Source organism: Canis lupus, chromosome 26, assembly GCF_003254725.2.
Source record: "Canis lupus dingo isolate Sandy chromosome 26, ASM325472v2, whole genome shotgun sequence".
In the NCBI taxonomy this organism is placed as follows: Eukaryota; Metazoa; Chordata; class Mammalia; order Carnivora; family Canidae; genus Canis; species Canis lupus.
In genome coordinates, this window is record NC_064268.1 from 36,506,569 (window position 1) to 36,522,158 (window position 15,590).

The 15,590-nt window shown below is 52.8% G+C and overlaps 1 protein-coding gene across 12 annotated transcripts in view; it reads right to left on the bottom strand.

The window, feature by feature from the left end:
• The window catches only part of SGMS1 (sphingomyelin synthase 1), a 251,242-nt gene that overhangs the window by 10,493 nt on the left and 225,159 nt on the right, over nt 1-15,590 (bottom strand). For all 12 annotated transcript variants that reach the window (XM_025441443.3, XM_025441442.3, XM_025441446.3 and 9 more), the window contains one exon: nt 8,711-8,828. In XM_025441443.3, the coding sequence (XP_025297228.1) occupies nt 8,711-8,828 (118 nt within the window). The remainder of the gene's footprint in view (nt 1-8,710; nt 8,829-15,590) is intronic.

The window sequence follows — 15,590 nt, forward strand, 5'->3', positions numbered from 1 at the left end:
TATGCACAGAAAAAGTCCAGAATGTACATTCTACGCGTTACTAGGGTTTGCATGAAGCTGGCAGGGTGTCTCCCCGTCTCTGTCCCAGGGGGACTTCGTTCCTGCTCCTTGGGCTGGAAATGGAGGGATTCTCTTGAAGTCTGTAGCTCTGGGATGCAGGCTGCCTCTGTGTGCAGCAGGACATATGTAAAGGAAAAAAGGAGACTCTTGGCTTATCCCTCATACTTCTCACTCGGGCTTCCCTCCCCAATCTGCCTGCTGCCATCTTTGGGCGCCCCCACAACGCTGCTCCGCAGATTCCGCCTGGCGTATTTTACTTGCATTCAGGGGCACAGCACGGAGTGTGCCTACTACTCCACTAGAACTGGTATAAACCAACCCCGGGTGGGCTCTTGAATGTTAATTTTTGAAAGCAGAGGTATTTTGGGAGGACAGTCACATGGCCACTTTCTCGGGGGACAGTACGAAGCTGTGACGAGAGCGCTCCGATCTGCACCACTGTGTGAATTACGGAAGTCAGCTGTCAGTAAAAATAAAGCAACTTTCTTCAATACCTAATGAATGGCTCACAAAGTAAGTGATGTCGCCAAGTCTTAAGCAAGAACAAGGCATAGAGAGCAAGCCCAGGCAGGAGAGGCGTACGGAGCGGACCGCCTGCTGTCACGCCCCACTCCCACAGCCATGAACCACAAACGTGCCTCTCAAAGTACTCATTCATTCACTCATTCATTCAATCAATCTACCTACTACCAACCAGAGCAAGTCACTTTTTGTCTTATTCCTGAGGGATCATCTCACTGCCAAACAGAAAATCCGCTGTCATCTCTCTGGGCCACGCCCACAAGGCCTCTCTGCAACATCAGACCTCAGTCCACAGCTGCGAGGGCGCCCAGCACGGAGGAGCAGAAGATCCGTGGGATTGCTGCCAACCACGTCCCAGGCGGCCTGAAGCAAGCCGAGAAACACGCTCTGTGCACGTGGTTCCCCTCAGCTCAGCTCCCTCAGGACGGGGGCCCACCGCACAACGCTGCGCTCCCTGACCACACACGGCCCACCTGACCACCAACAAGCACGGAGGAACCGTGTCCTTCTGGGAGACGGAGTGTGTTTACAGGCTCAGCAGGTGCTCCGGGCATCGCCCGTCACCTCACCCCTCTCTCAGATTTCTTACTCCCCCCGATGGGAAGGGCAGGGTGGTTTTTAACCTAAGAAGACGTTAGCTTTGGTTTGGACAGAGGCTCCCAACTTTTCAGCAGAGCTTTCCCAGGAGTCATCTCGTCGTGTCCTCCCAAGGCAGTCAGGTGGTTAGTGCAGAAGTCACGCCGCCCGTGTTACAGATAAGCACAGAAACAGAGAGGCTTTGTCCTGTCCCGCGGGGAGTCAGTGGGGCCAGGCCAAGTCCTTCCTCTCCCCCAAGCAGGCCTGCCTCTGCATCCCCAGGATGAAACAAAGAGCTCGCTGTTGTTGCCAACGCCTCCCCAGGTGACGCCGGACACCGCCTCCGGGCCGTGGTCGTTCCAACGAAATCCCACCCACCGTACACACGTCACTTAGTCGCAGGTGCACACCGCTCTTCACTAAAGGTCCTGCTCTTCCTAAGCATTCTTCTCCTTGGAGACTAAGCTGCCCTACTCCCAAAGAAATTTTCGTGCAAGTCTTTTGCACGCCGACTGCATGCTTTCCGGCTTCTCAAACCAGCTGTGCTCGACTGGACTCTAAGTTTCCTTGCTTTGTACTGTGCTGTGCTGCAGCGATGCTCCAAATGCCCCAAACGTCCCCGAGTCTGCCTTCTCAGGGGCGCACATCCAACCCAAGCCCCAGGTCAGGGTCAAGGGTCTGGGGGGGTGGGGCTTTGGACAAACGCCATGCCCGTTCCAGCTCCAGATTCCACTCACCTGCAGGGCAGCAAGGGCGACCAGCCCTCAGCCCTCCGCCCAAAATGAGATGATCTCTGGCAGGAGTGACCCCTGAAACTATGAAGTGTCGTCCCGACGTGAGGCCACACTACGATCCCAAAGCCCTCAGGGAGCACCTAGCACCCAGCATCCAGCACCCAGCACGTGGAATCCAGTCTGCTCCTCAAACACGACGTCTTTATGGATTCTCGGCTGTGGGCTCAAGAGACCTTTCTGACCTCTTCCTCCTGCGGTCACTGCCTCAGTCCTGGGAAGACTCTGCTCCATCTCCAACATCGGATCCATCTCAACTGATCGGAGTAGAGAGATTTCAGTACGCGCACCGATGGTCTAGCACTCACGGACAACTTCTAAAGACTTTTCCCTCCACTGAACTCGGAAGGGTCTGGCTCTCGGCACCTCCCCGTTATCACTTGTATCCATTCACTCCTCTACTGGGCTGGCTTTTTCATTTTAAGGGGAGGGAGGGTCTCTATAATTATCAGCAGCACAACACGCATCCCTAACCAGCCTCCTTCCCCCCAGTAAAAACTTTAACATTCTTTTCACAGCCTCTCGTAAGGAGGCTTCTCAAAGCTTCGTGAAATCTCAAAGTTGGCCACGGATTTCCACTCACCCATATTCTCACTTGTCACATGAAAGAAATCCAGCGTTTCGGAAAGCCACGACTGCCTTCCAACAAAATTATCTTTAAGTGTTGAGAGATTCTTCAGCCTTATCTGTTTATGAGGTAAACATTTAAAAAATTCCCTCCAATTTTTGTTAGGAAAATTTCTCAATCTACGGAGTACAGATCCTCCTGGACTTACAACGGTGTCACGGCCCAATAAACCTTCAGCGAGCTGAAAATATCCTGAGTCAAAGATGCGTTTGCTATAACCAACCCCCCAAGCCTCATGGCTTAGCCTCGCTGACTGACACATGCTCCAAACACTCCCGTGAGCCCGCGGGTGGGACGAGGCCCACCGTATGACCAAGCGTGGGCTGTCTCGTGTATTGTCCCAATGTGAGGAGCAGAGGGCTGCCTGGGGCTGCGGCTCCGGCCCCACCAGAGACCATCACGAGCCCAGGAAAAGATCCAAATCCACCAACTCTGAAGCACGGCTTCTACTGCATGCGTATCGCTCTCCCATCGCTGTGGAGCCACCGTGGGTGGGGAGTGTCCGTGTGACCAACACCCAGACCTCCCTGGGACCCGTCGAGGAGCAGTGTTTCACCACACTTGCCACTTCCTCTCCTCTCTTCTCCTGGACTGTGTGATGACACGTGGAAGCATCCCAGTGATGCTTCGCCCCAGGTGTGACAACAAGGACGTTACCTTCCATCGTCACGGTCCTACACGTGTAACGACGAGGCAGTGTGGTCACGGACCTCAGCACGCCCTCACAGCTCCCGAGCCCTGGTCCAGTGTCCAGCCAGGGCACACATCTCGCAGCTACCTGACACAGTCTTAATTTTTCTATTTCTCGGTCTCTGTTTTTAGGGCACTGATGTTTTTTGAAGAGTCCAGTCTAGTTTCTTTACAGAATGTCCCTCAATTTGGTTTTATCGGATCATGTGTGTTCAAAGTCATGCTGAAGGTTCCTGGCAGGAGGCTGTCACAGAAACGGTGTGTCCTCAGCATATCACGTCGGAAAGCCCCTGATACCGTTTGTCCCGTGACCGGTTTGGTCACCCGGCAGTGGGAGCGTCTACCTGATTTCTCCACGGAGCACACAACCCTGCCTCTGGATAATTCATGAGCAATTTGTGTTTTTCTTAACTTATGTAAATACCGTGCCCCCCACGTTTCACCCAACGGCCTTGCCACCCATTCCTGGTTCCTGCTGGAAGGACCACTGCAGTCGTCGCAAATGGGGATTTTCTCTAATATTTTTCCATCTATGAGCTGACCTTTTTTTCCCTCAACGCTCAGTTTCTTTACTAACGTATTCTCATCAGTCACGGCCGCTGTTTCATTGGGGTACTCTCAACAGGGCGCCACCCAGCAGGAAATATGCCTGCGGAGTCGGGCAGCTCTGGCCCCTCCCTCAGCGTGCAAGTCCCATCAGCCACCTGCGTGCGCTGTGACACAGTGGATGACGCCTCACGGGGACGCCCACACTGCCACCTCTGACGCTCCTCCGACGGCTGGCGGGAGGCTCTTTGACTCCAGTGACCTCCGCACGTGATGGCTGCTGCCTTGTTGAAAACCTCTGGCCCGTCCCCATGTCCCCCAACACGGCTTGTGCTGCCCGGCCCACACCAGCACACCCACGGGGCCTCACCGGCCTCCCGCATGAACAGGACAGACACAGCCTGTGTTCTCGCGTCATCCTAAGTGGTGGGACCTGCAAGACAACAGGCAGGCCAAGCGTCCCTGAACCAATGGCACTCTCCCCCGCTCCCCCGGGAGGACCGAGTGACAACAGTGTGCTGGGCACCACACCTGGCGTCACTGGAGGTGCTCCCCTCCGTCCCTTCCTTCCAGGGGCCATGTGGCCACTTCATACCCCTCCTCTTCCTCCAACCATTCCTGGCTTCTGTGGCTGAACTCCTTCAAAGGTGCAAGGACCCGCCTGGTGTGTCCACATGGTCTCTCTGGCCACTTGCCACAGGGTCCCACACCAGGGTCCCCCCTCCCCTCCCAGGATGCCCCCTCCACACCCCGTGCCTTCCCCACCCTTCTGCTCCCCCACTCCACCTGGCAAACTCCTACTCGTCCCTTTGAGACCCGGCTCAGACGGTATGTCCTCCGCGCAGCCGACACTCAGCAGTGTTTGCCACTTTCTGTGGGCGCCACACGGGGTCACAGGGAGGCCTCAGCCATCAGAGCCAGGGGTCGCGGCATCTGGGTGCCTGGCAGGCAGACACCTGTGGTATGGATTCGTGGATCCTCAAGCTCATCCCACACAGGGCAGGCTCTGTAGAAATGCTTTGCTCAGTTGACATCATCGACCTGCTTGCGTATGAAAAGGAGGCTCATCTGCGCTCTCCCTGCCTCACGCTGCAGGAGAACGAGGCCCCCGGTGATGCCTCTTAACTAAAATCACTTAGGGGGCAGGTGCCTGAGTGGCTCCGGCAGTGGAGCGTCTGACTCTTGATTTCAGCCCAGGCCACGAGTGTAAACTGTTAAGGAAGCACAATTAACCGCACAGAAAGCATGATCAGAAACACGTAAGACAATCTGCGAAAAGGACTAATAAATACACGGAAATGGCAGTAAGCAAGGCCATGAGCGACTAAACATTATCCTCTTTCTGTATTTCTCACTGTGTGTATAACAGATGCGTAGTTTCTCTGAAACAGAAAAAAGTAATCTTTTTAAGAGAGGAAAAAAACTAATGATTTAGTGCATTTCTGTTTTTTTTGTTGTTGTTGATGTGTGCAAGCCCACGGTCGCCGTGGAGACCACAGAGCACTGCACTCCAAGAGGAGCCAGGCTGTCCTTGCAGGACTCCTAAGATGAGAGCTGCAAAGGGCCCAACTTGCCGCGTCCGCAGGCCTCGGGCTGTGTCTCAGGGCGCAGGGCGGGTGTTCACACCAGGCCACAAACTCCCGGTCTAGGAGCTGAGCAGCCCAGGCGGCCAGGGCCCCTTCCCCGTCTCCCCACACCTTCCCCATCTCCCCGCGGCCCCTCCTCCAAGCCCCTGCACCCTGCCCAGGAAGGGCCGGCTGCCACCAAGCCAGTGAACGGTGGGAACAGCCCGCGTGATGTCGTGGAAGCCACGCGCTGGGAGGACCGGCGCTCAGGGAGGAATGCAGCAGCTCCTGGGCGTGTTCGCAGGATGGCAGAGCCAAGTTCACGGGCCATGGGAGGCAGAGAGCGTGTGCTCTGGCCCGCCCCTTCCCACAGGTTTGTGAAGTGAACGTCACCAGGCACGAGGGGCGCAGGGGTGAAGCCTGGTGACAACATCCACCTCTCTCCTCACCCCTGCGTGGCACTGCCCACCCACGGAGCCCCGATGTGTCGCCGCCACCCGTCTAGAGCCCCTCAGGACAGACCCAGAGCATGTCCTTGGTGCCGTGCTGCCAGTCAAGGCTCCATGGCCCTGGGAAGTAACCCCGGTTCCACAGGGCGGGGCTGCAGGGTGCAAGGCCATGCGCTGTGACCCCGGTCCTTCCCACGACTCGGTCCGTATTCTTAGGGCCCGAGAGGCCACCTCCCCGCGTGATGGTTCAGGAGGGTTGCTCTGGGGAGACCCCGATGGAACCGCTGGCCCGTATGACTTCAGGCCTGACCCAGGAACCCGGGCTGGGCTGTGACGTGGCCACGTGGGCCTCCGGGCTGCCCTCCCTCCAACTCGGCTCCCAGGACAGCGATTGAGCCCAAGTGGCTGCTGGATCCCGGGGGGTCTGACCCACCAGGCCGGGGGCAGCACCGGCCTCCACGGGCCCCTGACTCTTCTGTCCGGCTTCAGAAATCATGCCGTCTCACCTGCGGAGTGTTCCCACCCACAGAGCTGAAACCAAACCAAACTGGGTGTCCAGAGCCCGTTTTCTATTTACAAAAGAAATGGAGCAGAGAAAAAGGCACGACCAAGAATCAAACGGGAAAATCCAGAAGGTGGGCTCCTCCACAGAACCACGCATCTCCTAAGAGTCACAAACGGGGTGACAAGCGGGGAACGAAAGGGCTGCCCTACAATCAGAGGCTCGGGAGACACAGCAACTAAATGTAGACACATTGGCTCCTGATTACACAAACCAGTTTTTTTAAAACGCATTTTAAAGAAAATCAAGATATTCCATGAAAAATCGCCAATACCAAAAACTATTGATCATGTTCACTGTACCAAGAGCAGTACAGTTATCAATAAAATGCCCCCAAATCTTCAGACGCATACTCAAGCACACAGCCACCAGACGACACTGCCTGACGTTTGTTTTAAAATACTTCAAAAAGGAGGATAATTACTGAATCTGGGTGTTGGGTGTATGGAGATTCCATATACAAGCTCCTCTCCCCTGGGAGATACGACAAAAGTTTCAAAATAAAAATTGTTGTCTGAATCCCTTCTTCCAAGAGCCTATGCTACCAAAGAAGTAGTTAATGAATTCTTAATTATTTTTGCTAAGCTGTGCTTACATTTTGTCCTCTTCTGTGTTCTTTTTACTTAAAAAAAATCCCAATTTTTAAATGACCATCATGGAAGGATGGCAGCAGTCAGGATTTCTGGCAACACCGTAAGTGAGTAGCACGTTTGGGCCGGGGACTTTTTTGCACAGTTCCTGCTGTGACCTCTGTCTTTACCAAGAAAAACCACAACTATTTATAGCCACAGGACCTTGGCTGGATTTGCCGGTGACTCAGGCTGGGCTGTCTCTGAGCGCCAAGGCTAACCCAGCTTGGGCTTGCTGGCCACGGGACCCAGTAGCAGGGAGAGAGGTCCTGGGGTGGAGCCGGAGCACGGGGAATAACCAGAGGGCACATCGGACCTATGACCGCGGGCTTGGCCAGGGATGCTACGCTCCTTGGCAGAGAAATTTCCCGATGCACACTCCTTCCAGAAGCTCAACTAGACGTAGGCACAAATCTAGAAGGTCAGCCTCCTACTGAGCACACCCGGCTTATCAGGCCAGCCTCCCACCAGGAGTCCACTGGACCCTCACTGATAAGGAGGCATCTATCTCCTACAATCCAGGGCCCACGGGCAAGTGCTCGGGAGCTTTCACGGAGGCCAGAGAACATGTGAGGCCGGCTGCTTCAGAGGAAGAGGGAACAAGATGAAGAGTGTGGGGAGGGGCCCTGCTGATGGAGACGAGACCACTCATTCTGTATGGCGGCTTCTCCAGAGTTAAGGAGTCTGAAAGCAAAGACAGAATGAAGCAGGGAGCCAGCTACCTTCCAGAGCACACGCCGCAGTCTAAAAAGGAAGGGGACGCAGGAAGCACGTAACCTGGAAGGACCCAAAACGTCAAGTGATAAAGATGTCTGGTGACTCTTTCTTTCCCAGTTCTGGCAGAGACACGGTCTCTTCTGGAAAGAACTCCAGGGAAAGGAGATGGAACTGAAAGGACGTGGGTGTTTTACCAACGCAGGTGCGACGCAAAGACAGGATTCTAAATGCACCCTGGCACTCCCTATACCCTCCAACCCAAGCGAGGCGGCCGGCCTCTTCTACTTCTCACTGCATTGGAGCTTTGTTGCAGGCAAATGTCTTTAAAACTAAATCTGCTAATTATCGCAAAAGTTCCAGGGATCGGCCCTATTGGAAGCACTGCAAGGCAAAGGTCAGGGGTAAGGGGTATTTTGTGAACCTGATGGAAAAACTGAGCCAGTGAGAGAGGAACAGAGTTTATTTTAAAGAAAGGTCACCAGAGAAGATCAACAGGGCAGGGTGTACCTCCAGGAAAGGGTGACCCCGTTTGGGTGGGCGGAGGGGGCAACGGCACAGGCACAGTGTTTCTCGCTCTGCCGTTACACGTTACCACCGCAGGAATTCGTGGAAAGAAGGGAAAAATACCACCGGAGGCCAAACTTTCCATCCAAGAGAGGGGGGAAAAAGCATATAGAAGCTCTTGGATCTGTGTCAAGGGAGCGAACGATATTTTAGAAGTCTGGCAGGAAACCAAGGAGCTACACCCACACACGGAGCCCAGCTGCCCGTGGCACACTAACTGGACCACATACTCTCCCAGCTGGGGAGTGCCGGCGGGGGCCTCACCTTACTGCTTAGTGACACTGCCTGTAAGGGTGCAGGGCTTTGACCACAGTCCCAGGAGACGGTCACCTCTGGCCTGACTCAGAGGAGCCCTGGGCAGGACGACAGACAGACAGACAGAAGGGGCAATCACAGCGAGCAAAGGTTTACCTTCGGAGAGCAGTTGAAATGCATGCCGGGCACTGGGAGTGTGGTCACATACATTGTGATACAGCGATACAGGTACAGCGTGCCAACTATGCAGAAGAATCTTCTGCTAATAATAGACCTGGAAAAAGGGAAAAACAGGGCACTCAGTCATGAAATTCTGCAGGTTCATCCAAGTTTTCAGTGACCCGACAAAACACACCAACCCCAAAATTACTCAAGAACCTGGAATAAAAACGTTATAACCAAAGCAGACGTAGATTAAGGGGAGGCTCCGGAGAATGCTGTGGTTTTGATTCCTTTCATGTGAACTGCCCAGAAGAGTCTAAATCGCCCTGTAGCTGCTCACGAGGCTTCCTGAGGCCTTATGCCCAGGGGACGTCCACTTGAGGCGCAAGTGGGACCCACGTCCGTTCCTCCCAGCCCACTCAGTACTTGTGCTCAAATGGTCAGAGCGCAGTGTGCTTTCTGTCATGAAGAGGGGAGATGCTCAGAAAACTAAAATGGCATGAAATGGGAATTCCAAATTTTTCTGGCATTGTGTGATCAAGGCCATGCAGTGACCCAGCCTGCATGGGCGCTCTTAGTGGACTCCATCTGGCCAAGTACAATGTCAAGAAAAGAGCCTGCCCGCACAGCAGCACCGGACGCCACCTCCCTGCGTGCCAACCACACGTCCGTGACTGGCCGCTGACACGCAACTGCCTGCTTCTGACTCCGGAAACCGGGGACGACAACGTCACAAACACTGGACAGCAGCCCCAGCCTCACAGGCACGACAGGGGCCGCTGGATGTCTTGGTTACGTGGGTAACAAAATACGCAAGGATGAGAAATCGTCTCTGTTTCAAGGTGACGCGTCATTCTCATGAAAGTATCTGACGTCCACGCGTGAACAAGTACATTGACGTCGATACCTTCACCGGGCACCAAGTTCCACCCCAGCGGACTTGAGTGAGGTTGAGCCGTGCTCCCCTGCGTGCGTCTGCGGACACCAATGTTCCCTCCGCTCTACTCCTGCTCCTACCCCATTCCTCCTCAGGCAGCGCCCCGGTCCTGTGGGCTCCTCCTCCTTCACCCGTTCCTTGGTCTGGGCAACTGGCGCTCAACATACTGAAGAATCTCAGAAACGGTGGGCAGGCTTTCCCCTCAGATCCCGAACATTTAATCACTGCGTACAGCGGGGCCCTGGTCCTGCTGCAGGAGGGACAGTCCTACGCAGTGCGTCTTCGTCTTCGGAAGACAACTGGCATCACCTGCATTTTTGTTTGTTTGTTTTAACAAGAGGAACAAAGTAACGTTCCAGTTATGTAAACAGTTTTCAACAATGACCCATGTGACCCTGCTCGTCATGCCTAAGTGCACCAGTGCACGTAGGCTACTTAGATGTATGGATGGACGCCGGGTGTTGCCCCCTTACCCAGATTTCAGGAACTCTCCGCAGAGGCAGTAGCACCTTGTCTCACTGCAGCTGTGCACCCCACCTCCACGGACAAGAATTCACTCAGCATAAAGCTGTCTCGTAGAGGGATGTGCCTTCATGTATTATAAAAAGCACCATGTAGTTCAACACTATAACGGGGACAATGCTGGAGAATAACCCCAACCCTGTAAGTGTCTGACCAAGAATCCTTGAAATACCAGTGCATTTTCCATCACGAGACAGAAGGGTCATCTTTTTTCAGAAGGAAATGCCCTCTCTAGCCATCCTGCCCAAAAGGACAAATTATTTGCAATTTCACTTGAACTACCCAGGAAAGATCTAAGGCAGAAAGCTGTTCTGTTTATCTAGATCTGTTCATCTCTTTAAGGAAAAAAATAACAAAGTGACCGCTATCGCTCCACTTGGGCAAAGTTTATGGCTGAGATGACGGAGACTTGCAAAGTTACAAACACTGGAGATTCAGCCACAATTACTGTCTGACTTAAAGAAAAAGTCAAATGACTTTATCATGTGATTTCATCAGTATTAACCAGGTGGTAAGTTGAACGGGCTTGTTTGTAAGAATCTTATCTGCAGCATTTACTTAATCTTCTAAAAACTCATCTTAGACGATCTTCAATCGATAATATTAACTGGGGTCTCCTCCCACAAACTTAAACCAGCAGGTTATAAAAGTGTTTCAAAGAATTCTATGTGCTTGAGGCATTTATTTCCTTCATCAAAGAATTTCACACACTACAATTTTTACTTACTTAGAGGTTGAAACGTTCAAGATGGGTGTGCTCACCCGGGGAGCACAGACACTAAAACTGGGACGATACACGTTCAGGACGTGTTTGAAAAGAAAAGGTTTAAGGTGGTTAAAAACCTAACAAGGCGACAAAAAAGCCCCGGAAGAGGTATTAATGAGATATTAGGAGAGATCAAGCGACTACAAAAAAAAAAAAAAAAAAAAGAAGGAAAAAAAAAGATCAAGCGACTGCCAAGAAACCAAAGGCCGTGACTGTCCAAGCCACAGTGCTGCTCTTCTCACACGGGGCAATCTCCCCCGTCCCGCTGCACAGAAGCCTGCAGCCCCTCACTCGGGGGCTGCCTATGACCTCATCTGACCCTCGCAGCCCAGCCATCTACTCATCTCTCAACCATCTGGGGAACAGGCTTTCACTACTTTTCCTGAGAGGAGGGGAAAAATCCTTATTCATTAAGCGGGATTATAAGGAAACACGACTAAAAATCTATTTTACAGATTAAATATCTTGTATTTAGAGGCTTGCTACAAGAGTGTGTTTTATTAAACTTTTCAACATCCCTATTTAAAAAGGGGAGGGTGCTGAGAGGCTGACTAAACACTACCAAAATTAGGCCTGCAGGAGCAGGGCTGTGTTGTTTTTGGCATTTGGCACAACAGTTCAAATTTCTGAAGAAAAAAATGGTGAAAGATGTGAACGTACTACAATGGAAAATTAAAATACTGGAAAGTTCTCTCGTTTCCCACAGCTTGCCTCCTTCCACTAAAGCACAGCCAGAAAACATACAGCAACTCTGAGGGCTCAGCTCTAGTCTGCAGGCTCTTGATGGAAGCTCCCAGCTTCCGGCAACAACAGGCCGTGACTCTGAGCAACGGAGCTATCCCAACCCAGCGGCAAGACGGGAACAGGGCCAGGGAGACCCCGGGTCTAGTGGGGTCACGGGAGCCGGGGCAGAGTCAGGTCTTGCACCAGCTCGGGGAGTTCTGCACGCAGGTACCAGCTCTACCGTCACCAGCCTCACCTGGTGACCGGGGCCACCTCGAATGACTTCCTTGGAAATGAGTCTCCTCACCAGCAAAAGGATGCCTCGCCTCTGTCGTGAGTCTAAGGAATCCTACTGCCGCGTTTCTCCTCCATGCCAAGCGCTGTTTAGTTCTTAAAGCAACTGCAATGCCTTGCGGTCCTCACATCACAGACCGGAAAAATGAGGCTCGGAGTGCGAGCTCAGGTATAAATACAGCCCACGACGGACTCAGGAAGTGACGTCGAACTGGGTAAGAAACCCGAATTTTACCTGAGACGAGCTGACATCCCAACACATTTAAGTTATGTTTAAAAATCCATTTAATTTAGGGGCACCTGGGTGGCTCTGTCAGGTAAGTGCCTAGCTCTTGGTCACAGCTCAGCTCGTGAGATCCAGCCCGTCGGGCTCCACGCTCAGCTCGGAGTCTGCTTCAGATTCTATCTCCCTCTGTCCCCCCATCACACACGTGTGCTCTGTCTCATGTACATAAATTAAAAAAAAATCTACTTAACTCAGATTTTTTCACAGTGTTTTATGTCATATTTCATATGGGCCAGAATTCCCCCCAGTAAGAATCTGATAATGCCTTAGTGACCGTGTTAATTCTGAGAGTGCTGAAACGAATCTTCTGGGTCTCTGACACAAAACGTGCCCACTTTCCATCACTGTTTACAGACCGCGCCCAGTGCTGCCTGCTTGCAGCCCCGATGTTCTCAGTTTGTCTGGAATGGCAGCCCCGTGTCTGCTTCTATCTCCCCTGGACTTCTACACTGACCTTCTCCGATCTCTTGTCCCTAATTCCACTCGTGCTTCCCAAGACCCTTTGCACACGGACCCACCAGAATCAGTCTGTGGAAACAGATAAAGAGAAGGTGTCCTTTGAAACCTTTCAATAGCTGCCAAATACATTTTATTTTTTATTTTCTTTTTAAAGATTTTTTATTTATTTATTTATGAGAGACACAGAGAGAGAGAGAGAGAGGCAGAGGGAGAAGCAGGCTCCTTGCAGGGAGCCCGACGTGGGACTCGATCCCAGGTCTCCAGGATCAGGCCCTGGGCTGAAGGCAGTGCTAAACTGCTGAGCCCCCCGGGCTGCTCATCAACAGCTGCCAAATACATTTTAAATGACATCCAAATCCTTGAGGAAGCCCAGGAGGCCCCGACGCGCTGGCCCACTGCGCTCCAGCCTCCTCTCCCAGCACGCTGCCCAAACGTCCTCCAGATGCAGCTCAGTCCAGCAGTTGGTGCTCCTGGAGTCCACGCTGCGCAGTCCCTCCCGCCTCGGGTAGGATGTGGATTCCCAGGACGCTGCCTGTCACTCAGGTCTCGGGGGTCAGACTCCGAAGAGGTTCCCCGGTGCGCTCAATCTCATCCAGCCCTGCCCCATTCCCACATTCCGCTGAAGCCCACTCCAGAGAGCTTTTAAATCTGCTCTCCTCCCTTTCCGCTCCCAGCCCTCGGATTCCCCGGATTATGACAACCACTCACCATTACTCGCTGAGTTCAAACTGCCCTCAACCTGGCCCCACACCTACCTTGCCCGTCTTCTCTGGCATTCATAAAGCCCCCTGCGCTGGGCAAGAGAGAACCCTAGTGTCCTGCTGTGGCCCTAAATCTCTCCGTGGCCCCTCCCTTTGTCCTGTCTGCTACAATCCTACCATCCACCCCGATGACTACTTCTGCAGGAAACCCTCCCGACGTCCCCAGGCGGACGGGACCACTTCACCCTCCAAATCACTTCACAACTTTGTACTTTATGGTATTTTTAACAGTGCCACTGGCACCAGAGGGTCTCATCCCTTCTACCAGAGGAAGCTCTTACACACAGCCGGGCCTCACTCGGCCTCACGATGGCACCTGTGATGCTGACCGTACCATGCGGTTCTGGGCTTCAGAGCGTCGCCTGTACTCCGACAGGCCCTTCCTGCTGCTTTCCATGGACGTTTCTCCTCTAAGCTCTTTCATCTACTGGCCAGAGTTGATCTGCGCTCACGCTCACTCTGCAGCCTTTCCACACGCAGAGCAAAATTTACAAGGCTTGCTAAGATCGCTGCATTCATCCCAGCGGGGCTGCAACCCCCGGGAGCCTGGGAACCAAGTCCTGCCCTCCCCCTCCTTCCCCATCTCCTCACCGCCCTCACACGGGTCTCAAGGGCTCTGGGGGGAGGACCATGGACACCCAGTGCTTAGTCCAGTCCTTCAAGAAAGGAAATACCAAGGAAAGGTTTGTGAAATAAAAGGGAAGGAATAAGTGCCATAGAACAAAGAGTAAACATACGTGCTCCCCTGGGAGATCGAGAACACGTGTGATAGTTCCCAGGTGCCTACACGGGGTGTTGGCACAGTCTGTGCATCAGGAACACGAGACAGGCGCCTGGACCCAGCCCAGACGTGTGTCTGTACATGCCGACTGCCCTGCTGCCTTTTAAAAAGCCAACTCAAAGAGATTTTACATCTTCGGTACTAATTATTTTAATCACATACCTGCTTAGCATCTGTTACTGCCCCATTTTACAGACGGAAAAATGAGGGTGTAAAGAGTTGAAGGACTAGCCTGGGGCCAGAGTAAGTCAATGAGAATCACCACAGGCCCTTGGTGTCTAGACTTTGAATCTGCTGCTCTTTTCACTAATGCAACTGTCATCGTAAAAGGGAAAAAAAGGTAATGGCTTAGATTTTTTTGCCCTAAGCTCCATGTAAAAGTTCTGCAATATAATATAATCATCCCTTAAGTGCAGGAAATGACCCACAGTGGTTTAGGGAATCTGCAAAGAACAGATCACATTATAAAACTGGCCCCACTTGACCCACTTTAAAAAAAATCATTTCCTGTATTAAATAGAGATGGTAACATAAACAAAAACTTTTACTCTAAGATATAACATCGACATGATCTACATGAAGCAGTTATGAAGAACTAAATCCAGTGGCTTCCAAAAACTACTACAAATGTTCGAAACAGGTGGAGTCACATGTCTTGTTGCTATTTTGGGCTGTTAACAAAAAACGTGAGTGTGTACGTGTGCACGTAAACACGCGTGTACTACGACCACACACACACACACACACACACACACACACACACACACACACACCCCTGCGTCTACTTGATGCTGGTACAGCCACGGTATCCCCCAGTCCATGTACGCAGGTAGCTGCGTGTACGTCTGTGACGCAGGTGTGCCCGGGGACTCCGGGTCCTTCCCTCGTCAGGACTCACCACCCTGAAGCCCCTCAGGGCCTGCTGGGTCACGGTTGGGGATTAACCTTAACGTAACCCAGGCTCGCTTCCGCAGAGATCAGCGTGGCCAGCACTTACTGAGTTTCAGGCACGGAAATCACATAGTGTGACACTCAGTAAACGACAGCTGCTGTGACTGCTTGTTTATTCATTAAACAAGGGAAGGCGTGCCAGGCCCTACCTACCCTGGGCACGGGGCACACCGTAGCAGACCCCAGGGATGTGGCGCCTGCATTCTAGGGGACGAGGCAGACAAGAAGCAAGATAAATACATGAAATACAGAGCATGTCACATAAGCACTAAGTGGTAAAACCGAGTGGGGGTCCCCAGGGGAGGGGAGATTACAATCTGAGGGGCTTGGCCCTGACGTCTGTGGGAGCAGAGTCCAGAGCAAGGCCGGTGCGGGTCTGCTGACCGGCCCCAGC